Raw genomic sequence first — 26,260 nt, forward strand, 5'->3', positions numbered from 1 at the left:
ATGCACTGCCCTGCCCCAGCTGAGCAGCACCTCCACCTGCCCCAGCCCCAGCCCCACTCCCTTCCACCCCACAGGGTAGGGTTGCCAACCCTCCAGGACTGCCCCAGAGTCTCTAGGAATTAGATATAAATCCCCAGGAGATAAATGATAGGGCATTCATTAAAATAAATATTAAATGTTGAATCTGATTTATATAGTAGTCCAGTGGGTTTTTAAAATGTAATCATAATGTGCATTTGCCTTCCTGATGTAAAGTTATTATATCATATGATGAAACTCCTGGAATAAATTCAAAGAAAGTTGGCAACCCTACCGCAGGGGCCTCCATATGCACCCCCCCATATACTCCTCCCCTGCAACAGGCTTACCAGCCAGACACTGCTCTCCAAGTTGCTGGGCTGCATATCGGCAATCGGATTGGTACCAGCCATTATGGCTCATTAATAATCAGCCATCAGCATCAGCCCAAAAAATCTTTGTTGGTTCACCCCTATATAGCACAAATATTAAATAATATGCCTCATTTTCATCATTTTAGTTATTTTCATAAGTAATTACGTGCATACCTTTTGTTGTTGTATGGCATGTTCTCCCATATTTCTGGAGGCACGTAATAAGGAGTTCCCACATAAGTACAGGCATATGCTGTTGCGCTTGCCAAATAAAAAAGAAAGAAAGATATAGAAAAAATAGGTTCTCTGTAGTAATTAAGCAATAGTGAAAAAATATAATTTAGTTCCCTGAATCCAGAGGAAATGTCCACATACTTTTTAAGAAGACGTGCAGATCCAAAATCTCCCAATTTTACTTTGCCATTTTGAGTAAGAAAGATATTCTATATTGCAAAAAAGGGTAACAGTTTATTTACTTTAAAAATATCTAACAAATGTTTCTGTATTTATGCTATATAGATAACATAGTAACTAGTATTTTAGAAGCGCTATTAGAGGCTAAGCTTAGCTTAGAGAGGAAACTGAAAGGTTAAGTCACTCTCCTGAAGCCAGAGATTCCCTAGTACAAGGGTGAGCAACATGCGGCCTGCGAGGCCATTCTATCCGGCCCGTGGGGCCCCTAAAAAAATGTAGAAAATTAATATTTCTCTGCCCTTGGTTCCTGTAAAAAATTACAGGAACCAGAGGCAGTAGGACCCAGGGGAAGCCTGGTGGGCTCCCACAACAGTGGGCCTGCCTGGCTCCACCCCCCAGCCAGAAGCCCCAGTCAGGGTTTCTGGGCTGGGAACACGTGGCTGCCCCATGCAGGAAGCTCAGGTAAGTGGGGAACCCCCCAGGCAGGGAAGGAGTGTGGGGGGGGGGAAGCAGCCCCCTCCCTGCCCATGCCCGGTGCTGCAGCTGCTTGCAGCCCACATAGAGCTGCCTGTGCCCACTCCGGACAGCCCCACACAGGCCAAGCGATGCCCCCCACCTGTACTGCACAAATTGTTTGTCTGGTTAAAGAGAATTTTGAACTAAACACCTGGTTTCCCTTACCATTCTAAACTGTCTACAACTAGGCAAAACATTTCTTATCAAGGATTTGGAAACAGGAACAAAATGACAGATATTAAGCCTGCAGCTGCTCCAAGGTTAGTCTATTTAAAAAAAAGTTATGGGAAGCAACAGTTTTCATGCTACATTAGAGATTTTGCAATGAAACACAGCACTTGCAGAGAACAAGCTATTTCAAGTAGAAGAGGACTTGTTAGTAAGTTGTATTAACAGCCATTAAACATGTTCCAGTCACCTTGGACTTGATATCTCTGTGCAGAACACGTTTGTCATGAATGTATTTCACCCCCAGGCACAACTGTACAAACCAGCAAAGGATCTGCAAAGAGTGTTACAAGAGTAAAATGATATGTATTATGCACACTTCAATGACGGAATAAAAAATGAGAGACAGCAAACAAACATACTGTATTAACAATATCTACAGCAGTGGCTCTCAACTTGGGTGTGATGGCACCTCAGGGTGCTGCTTGACCCCACTTAAGGGTGCCATGATGTACCACAGCCCTGTGTAAGGGGCATATGTGAGCTCCTCCTGCATTAGCATTCTCTGATAACCTTAAACCAGGCAGGAGAGCTGGCTTGTGCTGCAGCCCTTCCCAGTCTACGTCCTCCAATGCTCCTACTGGAAATAGAGGCGCGCAGGACAGTTTCTGCCTCTGTTTCTGCGGAATGCCATGCAGATTCAAGGGAAAACACAAGCTGGCTTTCCTGCCTGCTTTAGGGTTATCAGAGAGCCCCAATGCCCTGTCTGGCTGTACACAAGAGGTGCAATGCAGTAGCGCAAAGCTGAGAACCACTGAGCTAAGTTGAGAAAAACAGTTCTCAACTGGAGATACTGCCATATTCAAAAAGGTTGTGGAGGGGTGCCCTGACTCTGAAATGGCTGAGAACCACTGGTCTAGAGCCTCCCAACTCAACCAGTCATAAATTTAAGGTGACTGCAGACTATACTGCATAAAGATTTAACTGCTAATATATGTGACTTTTTAAATGTGGCAGGTAAGATGCTCATTATTAGCATAAAATGAGGTGTATAGCCAGTGGAGAACACTGTTCTATTCAATAAATTATGTGCACTATAAATTATGATTTCATAGTAAATTGGAATATTTAAACTGTAACAAGATATTACATTCTTTTTAAAAGAATAAATGTTCTTTTTAAATATACTCAGTAGACTTTTGGGGAATAGTCTGGTATTCTAGCAACTGTAGATAAAAAACACATTCTGGCGTCCAGTTTTAACGAAAAAGATGCCTCTAACTTGACACTAGAGTTTTAAATTCATGCCGCAGTAAGGTCATTTTATAGCCATAGAAAGGTTTACTTTGAGGCATGGAATATATTTTATTATAGTGATGATGAATATATGAAAGGTTTCATAGTTCATTAATGTATTTTATTACTTCATGATACGATAGCATTTGGCCTTCTGGAGGTACCCATTTGTATTACAAAATGCTTCACTTGTTATTCATTTGCTATGTAACCTCATAACTTTAACTTATAGTCTTGCTGGTGTGTTCAGATACTTAACAGAAACATGAAACTCCATTTTTTTTTTTTTTATAGTCTGTATGTTGTTGGTAAATAGTATAGAGCAACTCTCATTATTGACAATTTATTTTGTTGTTATTGCCACTGCCCTACATTAAGTAATGGTTATTCAGAAATAATGCTGGAATTGTACACACACACACACACACACACACACTCACTCTTGTATATGTATATTTGTATAAACTGCACTAATTCAAAGGTTATGGTTATACGGAATGATTAGAGAGAGAGATAATGCTGGAATAAAACACATGCATACACACACACGTAATTCCAGTATTAGTTCAGTAGAACCATTCTGTACCTTGGAGTGGTACCACTCTGACTTGGAATGGTTCTATAGAAATTACAGTGTGTCTGTGTGTTATTATAGTCCAGCATTATTTCTGTATAACCATAACCTTGGAAATATTGTAGTTTATGTAGATAACCATATAGACACCTACAGATACGTGTAAAAACATAGTGTTGCCCCTGTAGCTACTCTATGTATGTGCTTTGATGTCGCGCTATATTACCACTACTGCTTCCTCCCATACTGAGTTTGCCATAGTACTGATTGGCGATTCTCCCAAACGCCATATTTAAACACTTATTTTGGACAACAGTACCAGAGAAAGATGTTATCCTCACATACTTGACAGAGTACTAAGGAAGAACACATTTAAAACACTCTTGGACTACCTGACAATCAGTCAATCTCTTTTTAAGAAATATGTACTATGTGATTTATTATAAATTCACATTAAAAATTAGGAATGCCTGCTTTTAACTTATGTTCTTTCTTACCGTATCTTCAGGAAACAATTTTCCTCTTTGGCGTTTAATCTTTTGCATTAGATCACCATCATCACAATATTCCATCACAATATACAGATGTCCATCAGCTAAATTTTAGGAAATTTAAGATTAATTAATAGTTAGCATGCTAAATATTTTATAAGTTATGTAGTAACAATGCACTATGCATTTTACAGATATAAAAACAAAGTCCCGGTTCCCAAGAGTTTACAAGCTAAGTAACAGGTCACATGTCAATACTTCAAATAATTATTTGAAAATACATACATTACCTTCAAATGATTCCTTATAACCAACAATATTTGGGTGTTTCATTTTAGCCAAGAGAATAGCTTCCTTCCTAGAGTTCTCAACATCAGACGGAGACTAAAAACACATTGTGAAAAAGTTCAGTTTTTATAAATACTGCCCTAATAAATCTTCATACATACAATGTTATTTTAAGAATCAGATTTATGTTTGAAGTGCTATACTTCATTTTATTTTCTTGACATGTTTAAAAAAAATTTAGAAACCTGAACAATCCAAATGCTTGTGTGAAATCAAGATGTGGAAAGTAGCTAAAAAAAAATATAACCTACCCATAATAGTTTCACTAGAAAAAAGACTTACGTCTATTTGTTAAGCCCTTTGGATGCATTGCTTCATGATTTTTGGAATAGGTGACAATTCACCGGCGTTTCTGTCCAAGGATGATCACATATCAGTATAAAACTGATTTCCATCTGGGTGAAACCAAGACCTCCAGCAAAAATGTGCTTTGAGCTGTTTGCTAAATGAAAAGCAAACAGTCTGAAATCATTAAGTTCTAGCAACAAATCAGGAATACCCGACTCCTTGCTCCTTTTACATTGAATTAAATGCTGAGGCTGAAACCCTGGCACCAGTAAAGCCAATGGGAGCTTTGGCAATGACTTTAGTGGAACCAGAATTTTACTTGGTATGTCCTCCTATGTGACATACATTAGAAAATGTATGAACCACTATGAAAAGTCTTCACTTATTACCAGTAAGATCCCAGAGTACTTATTAAGGGCTAGATTAAAAAGTGCTCAGACATCTCAACACCCAGTGGAGTCACTGAAGAGTGGGTTCTAAATTCTGAAATGTTTCTATTTCAAGAACAGACTTTCTCTGCCCACATCAAAGAGTAAGGTGAGTTTTTCATAACTTTTAGATAACAGAAACAGAAGTAGAGTAGAATCCTTACCTTGGGAAGTCTTATTTCCTTCATTGCATACTTCTGGCTGCTGGTTTTATCACAGACTAAAAGAGCTCTCCCAAAGGACCCCTCTCCAAGTACTTTCAACACAGTGTATTCTTCCATATTTTGTATTCCCGGATCTCAAATAGTTCTTTAAAATGTTGTATTTCACAGGGATTTCTTCCAAACCTTATTGTGAACTTGGTTCATTTGCTTAAAATTTTCAGCATTGCTTTTGTTTAGTGCTACCTGCATGAGAGAAAATGACAAAGTAACAATAAATGGGCAATAAATATATAATGGCAGTTCCAACTGTTCAGCATTATCCCAAATTTTATTTTGTTTAATTTTAACATGGCTTAATTGAATATATTTTGAGTGAGTGCTACCACTCACTATGTGGTTGTACATTAACAGCATCTTGTATCCAGAACTCTCAAAATCCTTTTAAAAACCATGAACATCACACTGTAATGGATCTGTGCCATTTTTACAGTTTCCTGCCACTCACCATCATCTTCCTCTACCTCTGCTGTAGCTGAATCCTAAGCAGCTGGGTTTACAGACAGAGGGATATGAAAAACAATCATATTTTTTCAAGCATGGTAGCAGTGTTTTGGTAAATTATTTCATAAAAACTTGCTGGTATGGTGTGCTACAAAAGGGGTATTGGAATTCACCTAGGATAGCCCTGATACTTCACTGATACACAGTTCAAACAATCTTAATTCAACTGCAGAGGATGTCCATATCAGTTTGTATACATGTACACAGAACAGCCAACTGAATTCCCAAACTGTATTTATATCATGCTATGAAGAAAGTAAATTTAAGGGCTTGACAAGTTAACTGAGTGGCCTAAAGGATACAATTTATACTTGCCCAAAGAATAATTAGTAGTTGTAATAATAGTTTTAAAATAAAAACCACCCTTCCCAAGACAAGGCATAAGTTGTGTAATAAATATTGAAAAAGATTATTACAAAATGGGATAAAACAGAGTTCATAAACCACCTTACAAAGCATGTCACATTTCATCTTGGCATACATTGCAGAACAGAAACATCTAGCAGGAACACAGTTCAAAACATCACAACTGGCATCACAATTTCAGTAAGAGGCACTGAAGGAGATTTTAATTTATTCTCACAGAGAAAATAAAGTCAGCATGAGAGCAGAACTGAATAGTACCAGGCAAGCTTAAGAAGCCAATCTTTTGCATTCTTATCCTCAACGCATGTATAATGCTGGGTTAAACATAACTGACCTCTGTCTCTTCCCAAGTTATAAGATATAATGTATTATTCTCATTTAAAAGAAAAGGAGGGAAAAGAAGGAATTATATCAGACTCAGCCACAATTTTGCAACGTAAAATAAAATGTTCTAAAACCCTAAGATTTGTATTTGTTCACTTCGCAGCTGCAGCTGTTACTCCTTTGTGTTACAGCGTTATTTAAACATTAAGCCTCTTCTTATAATTGTGTACTGTGCACACCTGTGATGCAGTGAAAACATTTAGTAATAAAACCGTAAGCAGAATGGATGCTGGCTCAGTGATCCCTGCTTGCTTTCTGCTATTACCTGGATATTTCTTCAGCCTCAGTTGAACGATGAGCCTTCTTTGAACTGCCTAGAGGACTAAAACCAAGTGTTTTGCTTCTCTAAGAGCATGGAAAGGCTTACAAACACATCTGATGTGGGGGCGGGGGCAGGTCAGTGACCGGGACGCAGCCCAGCCCGGGGCATCGGCTCAGCAACCAGCGCGGCCCAGACACCCCCCGTCCCGCGGCGGCAGGCCCCGCACCCGCACCCCAAACCGCAGCTTCCGCACACCGCTCCAGGCCCCGCCCCGAGGCGAGCGGGCGCGGCAGTCTCTGCGGTTGGCGTTCCCAGGCCGCACGCGGAAGCCGCGCGGGAGGGCAGCCCTTCCCGCCCTCGCCGTTTTGAATCTGAAAAGGTATAACCAATAATTTCATGAAGTGGAGGAACAGCAAGGCTTGACTTACTTTCCAGTCATGAAATCTATGTCTAAGCTTCAAACAGCTTTTGAACTAAAGCTAGCTGTCCTCAACTCAAGTGTTTGAGACCCTGCTTTTAGGCCTTACCTCTCCCAGCAAGCCTACTGGAGACAGCTTATACTGGCAAAAGGCTTTTATACTTACAGATCTCTAACAAAATATGTTAGCATGGCAGCAGAGATGGTTCTTTTGCCTCAAAGTTTAGGGTGGGTGTGGAAAGAGGACTGATTCTGCCTTCCAACAGATATTCTGACAAAATTTGAATTTATGTCAGATGTATTAAGACTGGACAGTTTTAGATTTCCTTTTTTTCACTGCTTCTTTATGCATTATTGTTGTGATTTTTTAATGTATGAAAAAGTTGTACAGATGACCAAGCCAGACAGCAGCTGCACACAGAGCAACAACAGAACGGGGTGGTGGATGGTGGAAGCCACCACATGAAAACTTCCCCTTCCCACCTCCATGTCTGGCTGGTGCCTGTGGGGTCCACAGAAGGGCAGCACTTCTCTGGCCCTCATGCCCTCCCCCCCCCCAGGAGGAGGTGGGGTGGCACCACTATGTCCCCACCTGCCCATGTGTACCCCCTAGGGCAGGGGTGAGCAAAATGTGGCCCAGGGGCTGAATGCAGCCTGCCAGGCCATTCTATCCAGCCCATGAGGCCCCTAAAAAAAAAAAAAAAAAAAATTTAGAAAATTAATATTCATCTGCCCCTGGCTGCCTGTCATGTGGCCCTCGATGGCTTACCAAAACTCAGTAAGTGGCCCTCCGCCTGAAATAATCGCCCACCCCTGCCCTAAGGCCTTCCCAAGTATCTCCAAGGGTATGCGTATCCCCAGTTAACAACCCCTGGACTAGATCTCCTGAGGTCCCTTCCAGTCCTAGTTTTCTATTATTCTATTACTATTATGTTGAAGTGAGAGATGTAATGCAAAATCTGCCTGGAACTTGGAAGATACTGATAATTTCCCATTTACTGATAACTTCCTGGAATCAGCTATTAAAAAGAGAAATCCACTCTTCCCAAATTTCTAACTTTGGAAATTGGATAGTCATAACTACTAATAACTACCATGCTTTAACCTATAAATAATACAAATAAAGCAACTGTAACTCAAATTGATCAGTTTAATAGAAACCTCTACCATGGAACAGATTAATACAAGCCTATATTAAAACATTAAATACAGAAAATTAGTGTATAGGGGCCCCATGCAAAGCACAAAACATTGAAGCCCTAAGTAGTTTCCTAGACAATGGAATTAAAAGTCCCTCGCTATGTCAGCTTCTTAAAATAGAAAAGCTTCCATTAGTACCACTTGTAGAAAGTCTGTTTTTCTTTGAAAACAAGTACTAAAAACCAAAAGAGACAAACCCATGCAAAAACAAAATGTCACAACAAGATGAAAACCACAAAACAGAAAAACCCAGCACAAAACAGAGAGGTTGACTTTACTTTCCTATTGACCATCTTTTAGATATTTCATCTTTATATAGGAACACTTTTAAAAAAAACTGAATAATCTAAAATTGCATGCAATATGAAACACATTTGTCTTATGGGGATTCACCAATGTAAAGCAATGGGTAGTCCTAACAATTCATTATAGGAACAAGGGAGATAACTGAGTATGTTAACCTATTCCTTAATTTGTAGTTCCATACTGTATTTAAACAAGACCTGAATAATTTACAATACCAAAACAGACCAAACTTTTTTTTAAACCACAACAGCTTGAGAGAGTATACACACATTATTAGTTTAAAAGCTTGACTACAGCCTTTAGATATAATTAAACCAGCTTTGCAAGTTTCATATTATATCAGCTACACAAATGAGCAAGGAGTCAACGCTTCTCTTAAAGAGGGCAAGTGCCTTCTTTGTAAAGTTATTGTTACTTTTACTATTCCTGCAGTAGATTATAGTGCACTGTTCTTTCTGAAGATAAAGGCATTGCTTTGGGATCCCAATTCTTTCAGCTGTTCAAGTGAAGAAACCATGGGATCATGATCCTTAAACATATTTAGCTTGCTCATCTCCTGAAGACGTCGAGAACGCCGCACAGGAGTCAGGAATCTTAGATCTTTAACCGCAGAGCCAGTTGCCACACACTGCATCTTTCTTTTCTCTCTAAGTGTTAAGAAACAGAACACACACACACAAAAGCAAGCATTATTGTCAGAGATACATTTTGAGACATTTTGGGAACATCTACACATTAGCACGACGTAGCGTGTCACTAAAGAAACATGGGGCAGAGTGATGTACCAGTCATGTGAGTCTGCATGTGATCAGCAGCTACATTACCGTAGCAGCACACTCCCCCGTTGTAGTATGCTGCTATGACAACATAGCGGCAAAATCTAACTGTCCGCCGCATGCACGGTGCAGTATAGGCAGTTATTGCACTGCACCATAGAATTTCCAAAAGAAAGTGCTGTAGCATATGTTGTCATATGGCAATGTGTAGACACATCCGTTCAGTGTTAAAACTGCTGCTGCATGGCACCATCCAACTGAAAGTCCCCAAACCTACTGACATAGAAAGCAACGTTCCCCGCTTTACACAATCCAATCCTCCCAACGAAAGGAAAGAAAACATTCCTCCGCTTCCTCTCCCAACCGACAGTTTTACACATGCTTCCGTAGACTTATGCTCCAAATTCATTTTGTCCAAGGACAGACTGGGCTAAGTCACTCAGAGAAAAAAAAGTGGTTAGGCCAGGAAAAAAAGCCACCCATGTTGCCTCTTAACAGCTGTACTAGTATAAATGCCTCTAGTTCAGGGCAAGTTAATTCTGGGAAAAGTCTGCAGTAAATCTACACTGGTTACAGGTGCATCATCTGTTTCCACCTCAGGTTACCCATTAGCCAATTGACAGAACAGTCTATTATATGCTCTCCACCACCCAGGAGAAGGATGCTGTAACACCGCTTTGTACAAGCAGCTAAGACCAGATAACTGCTTGCGAGTTTCATGAAGATCCTGAGGTTGCTGTTGAGAGCATAAACAGGCCACGTATTCATGTCCCAAACTTACCATAGATCATCTTACCTCTCTAAGTGTGGAGTAGTTGACACACTGTATTTAATTACATAAGATGCTTCATTTTCCTTGTCTGGAGTCCTAGATTCTGAGGGCAGCACCCTTACTGCATCATTATTATCCTGGTCATCTTTATATTTTACCATTTTCTTTCTTTTTTCTTTATTTCTGTGTTCATCTTCTTTAGATGAGTATTCTTCATTCATCTCTGAAACCAAAACAATTTTTTCTTCTTTTTTCACTTCATTTGTCACTTCTGGCTTTTCGTCATCATTCAGGTTGAGCATTTGGAAGGTCTCCTCTACCTTCCCAATAGAAGAGTTAGCTTCATTGTTGATTTCGTCTCTATCATTATTTAAATCAACTTCCTCCTTCACACACATCTCTGAAAAAGTGTATCAGAATAAAAATGCAGGTCATGATTAAATCACAACTAAAGATCCAGTAAACAACAGCAGTAGTGTGCAATATGGTGGGAAGGGGTGGGGGGTGGCAGTTGAAATCAAGAATATGGCAGTTGGACCCATAAATGGGCCCTTTTAAAGGTAGTCTTTGAAATCCTAGAGCTTCTACAGCATGGCCAAGGAAACTGAATTAATTGAATTGTTTCAGTGATGTAGTTTCACTGTAATCCATCCTGCAAAGAGCACTTACCTACAAGCATGCCAAGTCTCTTCAGACAGCAATGGCCTACATTTTTCAAAATTGACTACAATTCTGAATGTTCAATTTCATATACCGTAGAACAGGGGTGTCAGAATGGCAGTGTGGGCCATATCTTTATCTGGCCCACTGGGCTATCAGGTGCGTGGGCCATGGCCACCTGCAGAATTTGGAGCCTCTAGGCCAGGGGTCGGCAATCGCCCGGCACACGTGCCAAGCATGGCACGCGAGACCATTTTGCTTGGCACGCCACGGCCAGCCCCAGCTCTGGGTAGCTGCTGCCAGTGACGGAGCCTGGCTGCTCCCAGCAGGGCTTACAGCATCGCAGCTGCCTGCTGGGAGCAGCCCAGGCTCCTGGCTGGCAGCAGCTACCCAGAGCTGGGGCCAGCTGCAGCCGGGAGGCTCCAAACAGCTGTGCTGGGCTCCGGCATCAGCTCCGTACCAGTGCGTACACCCGCATTTCTGAGCAGGCAGTGGGGAAGGAGTCTGAGGCAGCACAGCCCTAGTCTCTCCCCTGCTCCCAGCACGGAGGTTATAGCAGGGTTCAAGAGCCCGATGCAGCTGTTTGCAGTTGTGCACGCACCTCAGTGGACAGTGGGGCAGTGCAGCTGTGAGGTGCTGTGCAGTTGCCGCCAGCATGGAGCTGATGCTGGAGCTGTGAAGCCCAGCACAGCTGTTTGCAGCCTGCTTGCTGCAGCTGCCCAGGGCGCAGCTGTTTGCAGTCAGCCTGGGCCAGGCTCCAGAACCCAGTCACCAGCGCCGTGCCGTGCCAGGAGGGGAGAGACCAGACCTGCGCTGCCTCAGGCTTCTCCCCCACCGACCATTCCAATGCATGGGTGCACGCACCAGAGCCCAGCATGGCTGTTTGGAGCCTCCCAACTGCAGCCTCTCGGTAGCTGCTGCCAGCCGGAAGCCCGTCTGCTCCCAGCAGGCAGCTGTCCCTGCATAGCTGTGACTTCCCATTAGGCCTGGTGAGCAGGAAGGTCTAGACTAAAGGGTATGACTAGTCCAAACTAGCAATAAAGCCAATCAACATTTGTTCAGCTCACAGCATAAAGGTGTAACAAAGCCCTCTGTGTAGCATCTTGTATTCTAGGCACTCAATATTTTATGAAGAGTAGATAATTAGTATAGTAGATCAAAGGTATTTTCTCAACAGTGACTTTGAGATGGTTGCTGCTACTTCTGCACCCTTGAATATCTGTAACCCAAAGAACTGACTTTAGCCTTTAACCTTATTAAAACAGTAGGTGCTAAAGAGGTCAGACAATACTGAGAGTTACTGCAGAATAAAAGGTGAGAAGAACTGACAGGTGTTACTTGTCAGTCTTCGTAAAATGCTAGCAGCTGAGATGGGGTTTAGGCATTAAAACTGATTGCCAAAACAAGTTTTCTTGACATATGACTGACAAAAGCAACTTTTGCTGGAATAATGCAGGGTGTTTTTTTAAAGACAGGTATTTTAAGATTAATTGGGGGATGGTAAGGGAACCAAACTTACCAGGCTGTGACTTGGAAAGACACTCAGAATTCTTCATAATATCTGCTACTGTACTCCGTAACTCCTGTTTAGGCTGGGAAAAATGGCTTCTGTTAACTCCAGAGAGCAAATTCCAACAAGGAACAGAAATGTATTAGTATAGCTTCCATTTAAACACACTCATGCTCCCTATTTATTGTAAATGAGGGGCGGGCAATTATTTTGACTGGAGGGCCATTTAACAAGTTTTGGTGAGCTGTTGGGGGCCGCAAGGGTGGCCCCATCCCTTAGCAGGTGTCCTGCCCCTTGGTCACCATCTTGGAACTGGAAGAATTACCCTTGCCTCCAGAAGTACTCCCTTTTAGGAAGCAGGTTTGCCATTTTGGAACCAGAAGAACACAAATTATATACTAAAAATTAAACATTTACAATAGTCTATTTTAATGTTATTTAAAAAATATATATTTTTGTCCTGATGTATATGTTTTGTTGTGTATATAGAGTTGATCCCATAATAGCACAAAATGAAGTTTTACTCTTGTATACTGCAAATGGGGCTTGAACCACCATTTACTGTTCTATTGCTTTTGATGTTCCCTGTACTATGTAATAGCATAATTGCTACTGCAGCCTGAATTTTTGCATTCTGAAGTTGTGTTCTAAAAGGGTAATTTTTTATTAATCAAAAAAAAAAAAATTAATCGTGATGGGCAACTCTGAGTAACATAAGAAGCTATACAATTTGTGTCGGGAGGGGAGGGGGCAGCAGGGGAGACTAAAAGCATCAAGAAATAGGACTTTGTTATTAGTTTTAGTCAGAAATTTCCCCTAGGCTGAACATTACATGTCAGTGACATGCGATCATTTCCCTCCCTCTTAAGAGCAGTGTTTGAGTATTTACTGAAGTGCACATGCAGACTAGCAAATACAAAATCAGGAGCTTGGGTCAAGTCAGTGTGATTGGATTACCTCTCTGCTGAAGTCAACTAGTGTTAATATATGGAAGCTCTGCTCCAAGTAAATTCAAAGTTTGTCTTCCCTTTTCATCCATTTCCACAACACCACAAAATTATGTTCCTCACCTCTGCTCCTGCCAAAATAGCCTCCTCATAAACAGCAATGATCTTCTCAATGGGACCCGTCTGTTCAAGACGCATCTGACACACCCAATACTTAGCAATTTTTTTTGCCTTTGGAACACACTGAATTAGGTTGTCCAGAGTGGCATGTATTTTATCCCGTGGACACCCCTAACAGGGAACATAAAATAGCAAAGAAGATTTAGTCTCAAATGAACCCATTCTCCAAAGAAACAGGAATATACTCGTTCCAGAAAACCTGTTTACTTATGTTTTTCAAGAGTTATCCTGATGAAACTGATAAATATATTTATACTGTTAAACTCTGGTAGTATATTAAGATTAACATCTTAAGACATGTACCAAGTTCCAACAAATTAAGCTTTTGTCTATACACTGAAATATAAAATGAGTTCCTCTTCTTCATTAGTTGAATCCTATCCATCTCCTACAGAATCACTGTAGGCAAATCCTTTGGCAGAATATAACTAATAATCCATAAAAGTTATAGGCATTTTTTTTAGCAAAAAGTAAGCTAACAAAGCAATGAAGTGACTACATATTTAATTCCTTCCTCCCAACACAAACATTGTGTAAAAAGAGGTCACGACATTTTAGTGCAAGCTTTGCTTCATAATTCAGTGGATGGTTATGTAGATCTGGATCACATGAATCCCTTTAAATCAGTCAGATCCCCAGGCCCTAATGGTCTGCAAAATTAGGAACTTCGTGCCACAGAACTGGTACCTGTTCTGTTGAATGGAGACACTCTGCAAGAGTCTTGGTGACTTTTTCACTGATTATTCCTTCCTCGTCCTCCTCTTCTATTGTAGTCCAAAAAGATTCAACTGGTTTTTGGGAGGTTGTGTGTAATGTGCTGCCCTCAGGTTTGGTAAGTGGCACAGCAGTAGGAAGTGGCTTCTTAAATGCTTTTCCTTTGGATGCCCTCCATTCAGCTAGACGAATTCTTCATTGGAATTAAAATCAGAGTAGCACTTAATAAACACAAAAATTAGGGCCAGTCAAAGTAGTTTACACAAAGGAATACTTTGGGGATAGACAAGAAAAGAATCTTTATAGGACCCTTTGTTCACCTTCACTAATCCTCAAGATGTACATCTATAACCATGGATAGGAGCTTTAAATTTCTGGACACTATTTCAGCTGCTAGAGAGTTTGAATAACCCAGTACATGCCCATCTTGTCCATCCCAGCAGAAGCATAAGACTGAGGTAAAAAGAGACAGGAAAAACCAAAAACACAAGACCACCAGGCAGCCTCTTTCTGTATAGTGCAAAGGAACTACTTCTAAATTACTGGAGGGGCCCTGAAGATTTAGAGAAAAAGTCTGGAGTTTAGTACTTGTCATAAACAAGACCAGGGTTTTCAACCCTTTAAAGGAGCATACCATTTCTGGGTACATTTCTAGCGAACTAGGGGAAAGGGTGGCAGTGGCTGGACATGGAGCAGGAGGGGCAAGGGGGGAGGATTTGCATGCAGCAGTGGTAGCGGCACGGGGTGCTGAATGGCAGCAGCAGCCACCACTGCATACAAGTTCTACCCCCCATCCCCTTCCATCCAGCTGGCCAGTACTGCCCGCAGAGGGGAGCTGCTGCCGTCCCCCTTTCCCCCCAGCCCTGCTCCCGAGAAGCAGCAGGGGCACAGGGCAGTGGGTGGCAGCGTTCTGTCCATCCCTGCCTGCCCACACCCTCTAGCCCCTTTCAAAGTAACCCTGGGGGTAAGTGTACCCCGGGTTGACACCCCCTGTACTAGATGGTCTGAATACTGAATCCCCCAAGCCTCAGAACAGGAAAAGTACAGGCAACAGCAACAGATGCTCCCTAGAGCAGGATACATTGGCTGCATCTGGAAAGAACTTCCAGAGCCATGTCAAATCTGAATGACAGCCACTTCAACTGTTTTTATGCTGGGACTATCTATATTCCAAACTGGCAATGTCTACTAGACACAGCATCAAGAATACCAACCCATTGCACATAGGCTACCACACAAACAAGTATCCAGTAAGGCCCATTACCAATTATCTAAGTAAAAAAAACAACAGTCTTTCACTTTGAACTGAAAGATACTATTCCACTACTGAATTTAGCCATGCTGTTGACCCCCTATCACTCCCATCTTAAAATACTTAGTTTATTACAAACGTTACTTTCACTTCTATATACATCTTACACTAAACTATTATTTTGCACACACATATGTAATTTGATTAAATACACATTAATGCCATGCTTAGCAAGATCACCACCACACAAAAGAGCTAAAAGATGCACTGGTACTATATGCCTTTGTGATGTTGCAAGCAGGACAAGCTGATGGCCTAAAGAGCTGAATTCAGCTCTTAATTGCATCAGCTTCTTAGCTTTCAATGTAGTGTTTGAAAGAAAGTAGATTCCAAGTGATCAAAATGTTAAGTATGCATTTAATAGTGAGCATTCACCTGTGTGACAGTGCACCTACAACAACAGACACAGCCATTCAAATCTCTTTAGACCTGCCTATTGCAATCAGAGAAACCTTAATCTTTTATTAATTACATTACCTTCTGTCTTCAGCTGACTCCTTTGGCAGAATAAGTTTGTTGCCAACAGCTTTTTTATCCTGAGTGGAACTGGCACCAGAAGTCAGAGAAACAGATTTGGCTGAAGCACCTGATCTTACATCTTTGGATGAAGCTTCAGTTTTCTTTGCCCCAGCCACAAAAAGAGTTTTAGCGCTGGGAAAAGCTGTCTTTAATGGCAGCGCCACACTTTTACTAGGCTTTCTTTGGACAGTTGTAGTACTTCCTAACACATTACTAGATGTTTGTTTCTCCTTGTTCTGGGTGGACTGTGAATGGCTAATAGAAGCCTTTGCAGGTGGCCTGTTCTGGAAGGGGGTAGTACCTTTCAACTTCACTGCACTAGCTGAGTTTGTTGCTTTGATGGTTTTCATGACTGCACTATTACTGCTTGGAAGTGATGGTCTCACTTTTAGTTGGGAGACAACCACAGGCTTTTTGTTTGCTGAAGAACTCCTTCCATCTGTATCATCTTGTGTTTTCCAGAAGGAATTTATCTTGGATGGGATTATCTTGCCACGATAGGAACCAAGCACAGGTTTCTTTGGAAGGCTGGCATCAGATATCTGCTTTTCTGCAATCAGTTTCTTCTCTTTAATGCTTCTTTTGTGCAGGAAGGATTGGCTAAATGACATCAGTTGGGTTTGGGTTTCAACAGCTTCATTTTTGGAAGCGTTAACAGCTGGACTAAGATCTTCAGAACTGCAGTTTGCTCTTGCACCAGATTCTGTTAATATGGTAGTAGCCTTCACATTTATGTCATTTAAAGATGCCATGCCTTTTTCCAAAGTTCTGCTTGATTTGTTCCCTGGAGAGCTCTCAGCATTTTCTTTATTTTCCTGAAACAGAAGTATTTTCATGAAGATATCAAAAATACACTAATGCCATGCAACGTACAAGTCACTAAAAGGAAATGCAGAGCCTGTGGGGGGAAGGAAAAAGAAATAAACACCGCAAGTGGTCTTAAAGTGGAGATGCATCATACCTTGGGACCTACCTAATTCAGGGAGGCTACCTCCATATTTCACCATCATGGCACAACATCCAGCACCATTTCTGCAGCAGACCACAGCACCCCTTCCCCACTGACTGGCCAAGGGGCCTCAGAAATTTCACCCCTCCTCAGAGATTGACAGATGGTGAGATTTCTGAGGGCCCCAGCTGTGCTCTACCGTGAAATGGTGCCCCCTCCCTACCATGCTTCAGGATGCCAGGGCTTCCCACCTCTGTTTGCAGCTCCCTTCCCCCATTTCCTTGTTTTTTTTATGGTTCCCATGTTTTTTTGTGGGGACCCAAGTCAGTTTCTGCAAAAATCATGAATCATAAGTTTGGTAGGTCCCTAATCGTACCCAAGGAAATCCTCCTTGTAGAACATGCAAAAGAAATATACTATGCAAAAATCCTCACCCAAACACTTAACAAGAATTAAAGTAGCCCTAGATCCAGTTTAGAAGAGGCCAGTGTAGAGCTACTAGGGCAGAAACTAACCTTCTGGTAATATTTGTAGCCATTATGACTGCAACAGATGGAGTTTTAAATCTGAACTAAGCATACATGAATATAAAAAGTCTTCTGCTTGAGGCTACCAGGAACCTGAAATTAACTCAAATATGAGTTATCATTTAATTATCTTATAGGATATGGGGGGGGGGGGAGTTCAATCCTAAAATGCAAACCCCCCATCCCTCCTTCAGTGCCAACAGTTGCCAATCCAAGAACTAACAGTGAGTCATAGAATAGTTAACATTGTAAAAGCAAACCCCCCAAAAGGCAGAAGCTGGGAGGGAAGACCAGAGAGAAACACAGAAGAGCAGTTTTTCCTTATCAAATGCAATAAAAGCATTCAGTCAATATCACGTGTCATTACTGCATACTCCTCTTAATCTCTATACAAGCCTACAGACATTAGTGGGAGATTCCCCGTGCATTCTGGGGAATATGTAGCTTTGAATGTTTAATTTCATTTAGTCTGACATAGACATTCTCCTCCAAATGGACGAGGCATTCTTCCCTACAGCAACCAATTCAGCACTGTGCACGCTTTATAATTTATGGAAAGTTGGAAGATCGAAGTAGTGAAATGGTAAAAGGTGACTGCTAACTAATATATTTCTAGTTAAAGGATTGTTAAGAGTAAGAGCAGATTGTGTGGAATACTAGAAATATGGCTTTTGTAAAATTAATTCCTATAAATGTCACTTCAACTAAAGAGACACTGTTTTTAGTACCCTAACACACCTTCGAGATAGAAAAGTATCACAAGCAGCAGCCTTATAGGATTGCACACTACTGCTCAAGACACTTTTGGTTTGCAAAGGTTCTAACACATTTAAAATATGTTTCTTTTTATGCTGAATTAGGTTTTAAAGTGAGATTTTAAAAGTAAATTTTAGAACTTAAAACTAACCATGTTCTTTAGACAGTAGTGATCTAAGACCCATATTATGCTTATCCCCCTATCAGTTTAAGACTAAAACAACAGATAAAAGGAAAAAATTCCATCACCTCTTCAATAACTGGAACTTGAGGCGACAAGCACAAATAATACCCAGGTAAGAGACAGGGGCCCAGATAGTCCTGAGATTACGGGGGTGGTGCATACACCTTCAGGCCTTAAATGCCTCTACACTAATGCTCATAGTATGGGGAACAAGCAGGAGGAACTCACCCTCCTGCTGCTAACACAAATCCAGACATAGTGGGGCTCACTGAAACCTGGTGGGATCCAACACAAGACTGGGTAGTAAACATCAAGGACTATAGGCTGTATAGGCGGGATGGAACGGGAAGGAAAGGAAGGGGTGTGGTGCTCCATGTCAAAGAGCAATACACATCCTCAACAAACAGCATTGGGTCAGAGGAGGGGCAGACTGAAGTGCTCTGCGTCAGAATACAAGGGGGTCAGGGGGAAAGGGACATAACGGTGTGGGTCTACTACAGACCACCCAACTAGGGGAAAGAGCTGGACCAGAAATTCTCAGATCAGTTCGCGGAGGCAGTTAAGTCAAGGGACGTGGTCATCATGGGTGACCTAAACTATCCAGACATCTGCTGGGAAGAGCAGTCAGCCAGGTCTGACTGCTCACATAGGTTCCTAGCCAAATTACAGGACCTCCATCTAACCCAGGAGGTGCACAGTCCCACCAGGGGAGATGCCTTGTTGGACCTGGTCCTGGCCACAGGCGAACTGCAGGTTCTTGACCACCTGGTTGATAGCACTCATCGCCTATAGAAATTCACCATCCAGCACCAGGTGGCAAAGGCCTAGAGCAAGACAACAGCCCTGGACTTCAGAAGGCTGGATTTCAATGAGGTAAGGGGACTAGTCGGGGAGGCACCGAGGTCCCAGAGGGGAGGGGAGTTGGGAGTCCAAGAAGAGTGGCCATTCCTTAAGAAGATGATCCTCCAAGCCGAAAGGGTGGCAATCCTGACATGGATCAAAGGGGAGAGGAGTACTCAAAAGCCCCCACAGCTCACCAAAAGCATCCAGGAACGTCTCAAAGCTAAAACGAGGGGTATACAATGGAAGGGAGGGGCCATCACCAAGGAGGATTATACCTCCATTGCTTAAGACTGTAGGGGGGCTGTTAGGAAGGCTAAGGTGGAGACGGAACTGGGACTAGCAACCCGGATGAAAGATAACAAGAAGTCCTTTTTTAAAATAAATAGGGGGTAAAAAGAAAGTACTGGGTAATGTTCCTCTGCAGGACATGCTAGGAAATCTGGTTGTCGCACCAGACAACAAAGATTACCTCTAACAATTTCTTTGCCTCGATTTTTCTGAGCAGGGACTGAGTCATCCCCCTCCCCTCCCACCAGGAACCCCAAAAGACCCAGGGGAGGTGCAGCCAGGCTCAGGGTCAGTGAGGACCTAGTCAGGGAACTTCTGGTGGGACTCGAAGTGTTCACATCTGCAGGTCCTGACGATCTTCACCCCAGAGTGCCGCACCCAGAGAGTGGTGGTGGACAGGTCATTTTTGACCTGGAGGGATGTGGGCAGTGTGGTTCCCCAGGACTTGGTCCTCAGGCCCACGTTGTTCAACATCTTCATCAGCGAGTTGGACAAGGGGGTGAAAAGCACCTTGTTCAAATTTGTGATGACACTTAAGATGTGGGGAGAAGTGGGCACGCTGGAGGAGAGGGACAGGCTGCAAGTAGATCTGGACAGGTTACAGGAGTGGCTGGATGAGAACAGGATGGGTTTCAATACTGACAAGTGCAAGGTGCTGCACCTGAGGAGGAAGAACCAGCAGCATACCTACAGGTTGGGGAACTCTTCTTGTCATCACAGAAGCAGAAAAAATCTTGGAGTTATTACTGATTCCAAGATGAACATGGGCTGCCAATGCGAGGACACAGTCAGGAAGGTCACAAAGTCACCTTGTGATTCATCCAGATGCATCACAAGCAGGTCCAAGGAGGTGATCCTCCCCCTCTATGCAACACTGGTCAGGCCGCAGTTGGAGTACTGTGTCCAGTTCTGGGCACCGCACTTCAGGAGGGATGTGGACAGCACTGAGAGGATCCAAAGGAGGGCCACTCACATGATCGGAGGCAGCAGGGCAGGCCCTATGAGGGGAGGCTACAGGACCTGAACCTGTTCAGCCTCCACAAGAGAAGGCTGAGAGGGGATCTGGTGGCTGCCTATAAACTGCCAAGGGGGACCAGCAGGCAATGGGAGAGTCCCTGTTCCCCCAAGCACTACCGGGAGTAACAAGGAATAACAGCCATAAATTGACTGAGAGTAGATTCAGGCTAGATATCAGGAGGCACTACTTCACAGTCAGGGTGGCTAGGATCTGGAACCAACTTCCAATGGAAGTGGTGCTTGCTCCTACCCTGGAGGTCTTCAAAAGGAGGCTAGATAATCACCTAGCTGTGGCCATTTGACCCCAGCACTCTTTCCTGCCCATGGCAGGGGGTCGGACTTGATGATCCGCTCAGGTCCCTTCCAACCCTACCAACTATGAAACTATGAATTGAAACAGAGTATTAACATTTTCAACCTTTCCTTCTAAATTAGTTCCATCACCTTTAAGTTTTACCTTCTTGTTACCTTGGGATCTTCTCTTCACCTTCTTGGGGATTTCTACCATTCAAACTGAAAACCCTAGAATTTGAATCAGTGTTTCTTTGTGCCTTTGGCTCCCTATACTTCCCCACTTCCCCTATACCACATAGGAAGGAATTTCATTTGCAAGTTAAGTCTCTCTCATAAGCTGTCCTGGCAGCAAGCAAAACCTGTGCCCATCTGGTCTGAAAAGGTATATGAAGAAATATGATAAAGGGAAAACTGCAAAGATTTACTTCGTCCCTTCTAAACATGCTTAGTGCGTTTGTCAGCACCCGGTATAGCATTTGGAAGCACTTTACAGTTACATCAGTGCCAAGTTTCATTTAATCACCTGTTTGCTGTAGTAAGTCAAATTGAAGACCTTTCAACTTCCTTAATAAATTATTAAAGAAATAGAAACACTTAGAAAAATAGAGAAAGCAACTAGTCAGAGGCCAAGTGTTAAAAATCTTAGTTGAAATTTTCCAGTTATAGCACCCCGTCTTCTCATACTCATAATAAAAGCTATTCTACAGTTTGAACTACAGTCCTCATGCTTAAAAGAATTAAGTTTTCTCCATTACTTCATTCTTGCCACCTCTTAGTTCAGGACACTTTTTTAAAATCACATTAGATACACACATCTTCAAGGAGAGTTTTGCAAGGCTCTAAAGCACTAAAGGAACTGGACAGCAGTAGTAATGTGTTTCTACTGCTATCTATTCATATTCTATTCATAAAAGAATATGCTATCTATTCATTTTCTAGTCTATTCTACTGCTATCTAATTCATATCTAAGGAAGCTTTTTTTTTTTTATATATATATAAAAACATTGTGAAACAAAATTATATTTATATCTAAAATTATATTTATATTATATTTGTATTATATTTATAAAGAAACATTGTGAAACAAAATATTACCTGTTAAATACAACAGTGTCTGAATTTTGCAGCTACAAATTCCAAACAAGTTCGATTAGGATTTAATTATCAGTTTAAAATGGGGAGGGAAGGAAGGGGGGGGAAGAGGAAAACAAACAAAAAACCCAAAACTACTCACCATTTTTTGCTTTGCAGAGTTTAAGCCCTTTACTTTTCCTTGCAGTTCATCACAAGCTACTTTCCCAGTTCTGTTGCTGCTTTTAAGATAGATGGAAATAAGGGGTTACGAGTTACTCAAAGGAGTACTGCAATCAGATACACTAAAAGTACATTTTGGTGGCTTCCCTATATCATAAAACTAAAAATTTTAGATTAACAAGGAAGCACTACTAGCAATTTAGCCCCAACATAAAACATTCCAAGCCACAGAGTATAAGGTAAGTGGCAACAGTTCCATTTGGCAACACAACTGAATGTTCCCAAGTTAGACCATTCACACATGGTATTTTCAAGTAGAAGAGGATCTTATTGATCCACCACACCTTCTCTTCCTTCAACCAGCACTTATCTGAATGAGGTTTTAGCAAACAAAAGATGGAGCAGCAGTCAATGTGTCAAATATTGTCATGACTGTACTAGTTACTGTCACTATTTTTACATTAGTAAGACATCAGGTCATGGAACTTTACCACAGCAATTATGAAGGATGAAGGACAATTGTAGTCTAAGTGTTAGGTCTCAGTCTTATGCTCAACCTATACTGATAGGCAAGAGACCCCACAAACGAACCCCACAGAAACCATGGCATAAATTAACCGAAGAAGTACAAATAGAACTATTAAATTCAATATGAGCACTACTACAGGTTTCCCTTGATTTATGCAGTACATGTGTTCCCAGAAAACTGCACGTAAATCAAGTTTGCATAAAGAGAACCCAGTTTACAAGGTAACAAATAGGGATGTTCCCATGGCAGTAGGGGAGGAAGGGAGACTGGAGCTAGGGAAGGGGCGCAGAGCAGCCCAAGGGCTGCAGGCAAGTGGTGTTGGCCGCTCCCAGGGATGCAGCATGGAGCAAAGTCGGGGAGAACTGTCAGTGGGTGTGGGCCACAGTTCTTGCTGCTATGCACGCCCCAGAAGGGCCACAGGCTGGGGGATTGTGCCAGGCTCTTCCCATGGGGTGCGTGCCCCTGGATCTACATGTGGGAGCAGGCTGCTGCTGCAGGCTGGGGCTGGCAGGGGCACTGGGCTTCTCTTGGTGCTCGGGGTGGGCAGCAGCCTGCTCTCATCCAGTGCACAGTTCTGGGGGCAACCCCCAGGAAGGGTCCAGCACAGCCCCCCAGCCCTCCCGGGGTGCATGTAGCAGCAAGAGCCACAGCTCCCAGACCCTCCACCCACTGACAGTTTCCTCTGCAGCTGCTGTCAGCCATTCCCAGGGCCACTGCAGCAAGAGGTGGGGTAAGTGGAAACAAGCAGAGCCCCAGGGGCTCCCCACTTGTCCCCACTCACCCCAGCCCCTGGTCGAGCCAGGGCTATCTGAAGAGTAGGAGGGCCCAGAAGAGAAGGTGGTAGAGAGATCGACCCAGAGAATCTCACTGGCCTGCTGAGAGGACCAGGGTTCAGAGAGGCCGAAGGGCAGAGGCAGCTGCAGTGGGAGACTACTGGAGCCAGAGAGGGCCTGGGGTTCTCCACTGGCCTGAGATGGAAGACCTAGGAGAAACCAAAGGTACAGGTGTGTCCACAGCCAGAAAGTGGTTGGAGAAACTGAGGCCCAGAATGAGGATGGCTAGGACAGGGCCAGAGGTAGAGGAGGGTCCAAGACAGTACTGAAACCAGGGAGCCCAGCAGCAGGAGAGCCAGGGCCAGAGGTAGCCTGGAGGAAAGTGAGAGTTGATCACAGAAGGGAACTGCATGACAGCCAGTGAGACCAGGGCCAAAGCTCATCCTGGGTATGACAAAAAACTGCACCCTACTGGAGTTTGGGGTCATGATGATGCAACTGCTTGTGGCAGAGCAGCCCCTAGAAAGTGCCACCAAGGCCAAACCTGAAGGAAAGGCGAGTCTGGAGCACCCTAAAACCTCAGCCCCCTCTGCCTTGCCACAGATGGGGAAAGGCTAGGAGAGCACACCCTGAAAGAAAAGCAAGGGAAGGACCAGAGGGGCCAGCTGTCTAGCGAGGGGCTGGGAATAGTGCAGTGGGACCAGAAGAGTCCAGTAGCCCAGCAAGGTGACAAATGAAGAGACCAAAGAGCCTGGCAGCCCAGAGAGAGCCTGGCTGAGAGACCAGAAAAGGAATATAGACATGCAGCAAAACATCAACGATGATGCTATCTACAAGGCATGGGACGTGGTGCAGGGGGCATACGGAAGAATGCAATTAGCCCATGAGGGAAAGAACCACAGCCACCAAGTGGTCATTAGAACAAAACCAGGTCTAGGAAGCCCTGGGGCAGCCTCCCGTTCATAATCATAAAAGACATCATGGTGTGGCAGGTGAGCAAAGGGGAGACTGTTCTCAGAGCAAGCAGGGAAAAAAGGGACTTTCTGGGGGGCCTCCAGGGACTTATGACCACCCCTGAGGATGCCACCCTGCTACAATTATAAATAGTGATCTTAACCTGTTGTGCGTTTCCTTCTGCTGTGTGAACAAGCCAGAAAAAGTCTTTCTTCTTGATAGGTATTCTTCAACCTTTTGTCGTCGTTGCTCTAAAAGATCAAAGAAAAAAATGAAAAGATGAATTGATATAATAATGCCTCCAGACACCAGAAATTCTGCTGTTAATAACATACACAGGAGTCTTGATGTCAACACTGAACATTTTCCATTTGGTGTTGCATGAAATGCATTGCATACATTCAATATTGCTTTTACAATATTCCACAAGTGGTTTTGCTAAATTAACCACTAAGCAAAAGAAATCCCAGGGCCTTCTCAGTAAGGAAAAGAGACCGGGATTGTGTACCCTTCACCTGCCTGAGATTTTTCAGATCTTTTACTGTTGCTGTGGCATGGATGCAGTTGCTTTTGACAGCAGGGATTGAGGAATTTGTATGGAGAGCACACAAGGGAGTTACGACAACACCAAATCAGAAGTCTGAAATACAATGGTAAAGGCCATATTAACACTTCTAATGTTTTGCACTGGTGGAGCTGCATAGATGTATAGTCACTTTAAGCAGCATAGAAAATGACTTGCTTAAATGAAATACTGCAACATGCAAAGGGCTTTTTATTTGGTGCCATGCCAGCAATGCCATGGTACCAACACTCACAGCTGCAGAGGGGCTCCTGTTTTCTATGCTGCCATGTGTAGACTTGTGCAGCAGTCCCAGCCCCTACATCGTTTTGCCACAGAGGCTGCCTGCTCTCCACCACCTGGTGCCACCACCTACCAGCTCGCCTCAAGAAGCCTAATGCTCCTGCCCTCGTGCCCACCCTGCCAAGCTGTCATCCCACACCAGCCCCCCTCACCATAGCTGGGAAAGGAGAACAAGAAACGTTGATGCTCTGTGCAGCAATGGGAGGGAGGAAGGGGCAGGGAGATGTGTGCATGGGTGTGGGCAAGCAGGTCCCCTGGGGTCCCAGTCCCACTACAGCCCCTACCCCTAGAGATGAGGAGGGTGTGGGGGAAGTGTATGCCCTACTCCATGCTGCCCCCCCTTGATCAGGGACACCCCCCCCCCAGTGGGGCTGAGGAGCACTAACTCTGCATCTGGGAGCCTTCCCCTGCCCACTTGCCCCTCCGTTCAGGGGGCTGGAGGGCATTGGGGGGGGCTGGAGGGCATTGGGGGGGGCAGTCATGCTGCTACCTCGTGCATCCTACTACATGTCTTGGTGCCACTCCCTCCCCAACTCCCTCACTATCTCCCCCCTTCCCCTCCCCTCCAAGCTCCAGTACAAAGGAATAGGAGAAGCCTCAAACTTCTTTTTTTTTTGGCAAGACAGACCCAGGAGCGACAGCATCACAGAAGAAAAGGAGGGAAGAAATGTCTTGGATGACTTCAAATGGGAGCCACTCCTCCCTGCTCCCTTGCCAGTTACTAACCTTCTTGCTTAACTGATGCTAGGCAGTCGATGCAAGTGAAGATTAATGTGATGAACTAATTATTTAAGTTTGGAATTATTGTATATTCTTTCTATTCAACGGGATAACTGAAAACAAAAAGGCAAAGAAAGACCCTGGCTATGCCTTGCTGAGAACTGAAACATCTGGAGCCATCAAGAGTTGGTTGGCAAGTAGACTGAGTGTAGGGGAGGCGGAGCCCAAGGAAACACCATTGACTGGGAACGCTCACAGTAGTCTGTACCATCACAGGATCCTCCCTGCTCCTACTTTTTTTTTTTTTTTTTTTTTTGAGATCAAGATATAGTGAGCAAGT

General features: G+C 43.3%; 2 protein-coding genes across 7 annotated transcripts in view; both read right to left on the reverse strand.

Moving 5' to 3' along the window:
- The window catches only part of NEK3 (NIMA related kinase 3), a 17,266-nt gene extending 10,430 nt beyond the window's left edge, over positions 1 to 6,836 (reverse strand). For 2 of the 5 annotated variants that reach the window (XM_019530001.1, XM_019529997.1), the window contains exons 1-7: positions 6,656 to 6,835; positions 5,080 to 5,322; positions 4,142 to 4,235; positions 3,858 to 3,955; positions 1,741 to 1,824; positions 768 to 835; positions 567 to 653 (exon numbers count right to left, since the gene is read on the reverse strand). In XM_019530001.1, coding sequence (XP_019385546.1) covers positions 567 to 653; positions 768 to 835; positions 1,741 to 1,824; positions 3,858 to 3,955; positions 4,142 to 4,235; positions 5,080 to 5,196 — 548 coding nt within the window. In that variant the 5' untranslated portion in view covers positions 5,197 to 5,322; positions 6,656 to 6,835. Of the gene's footprint in view, positions 1 to 566; positions 654 to 767; positions 836 to 1,740; positions 1,825 to 3,857; positions 3,956 to 4,141; positions 4,236 to 5,079; positions 5,323 to 6,655 lie in introns of all 5 variants that reach the window. The other 3 variants (XM_019529998.1, XM_019530000.1, XM_019529999.1) reach the window with 3 other exon arrangements.
- Positions 6,837 to 8,202: 1,366 nt separating this feature from the next.
- CKAP2 (cytoskeleton associated protein 2) overlaps positions 8,203 to 26,260 on the reverse strand; it is a 20,112-nt gene continuing 2,054 nt past the window's right edge. The window contains exons 2-9 of one of the 2 annotated variants that reach the window (XM_019529995.1): positions 24,499 to 24,586; positions 22,060 to 22,135; positions 15,925 to 16,781; positions 14,109 to 14,328; positions 13,365 to 13,532; positions 12,304 to 12,376; positions 10,149 to 10,524; positions 8,203 to 9,223 (exon numbers count right to left, since the gene is read on the reverse strand). In XM_019529995.1, the coding sequence (XP_019385540.1) occupies positions 9,013 to 9,223; positions 10,149 to 10,524; positions 12,304 to 12,376; positions 13,365 to 13,532; positions 14,109 to 14,328; positions 15,925 to 16,781; positions 22,060 to 22,135; positions 24,499 to 24,586 (2,069 nt within the window). In that variant the 3' untranslated portion in view covers positions 8,203 to 9,012. Of the gene's footprint in view, positions 9,224 to 10,148; positions 10,525 to 12,303; positions 12,377 to 13,364; positions 13,533 to 14,108; positions 14,329 to 15,924; positions 16,782 to 22,059; positions 22,139 to 24,498; positions 24,587 to 26,260 lie in introns of both variants that reach the window. The other variant, XM_019529993.1, reaches the window with a different exon arrangement.

This window comes from Crocodylus porosus, unplaced genomic scaffold (assembly GCF_001723895.1).
Source record: "Crocodylus porosus isolate Cpor-Errol unplaced genomic scaffold, CroPor_comp1, whole genome shotgun sequence".
Lineage (NCBI taxonomy): Eukaryota > Metazoa > Chordata > Crocodylia > Crocodylidae > Crocodylus > Crocodylus porosus.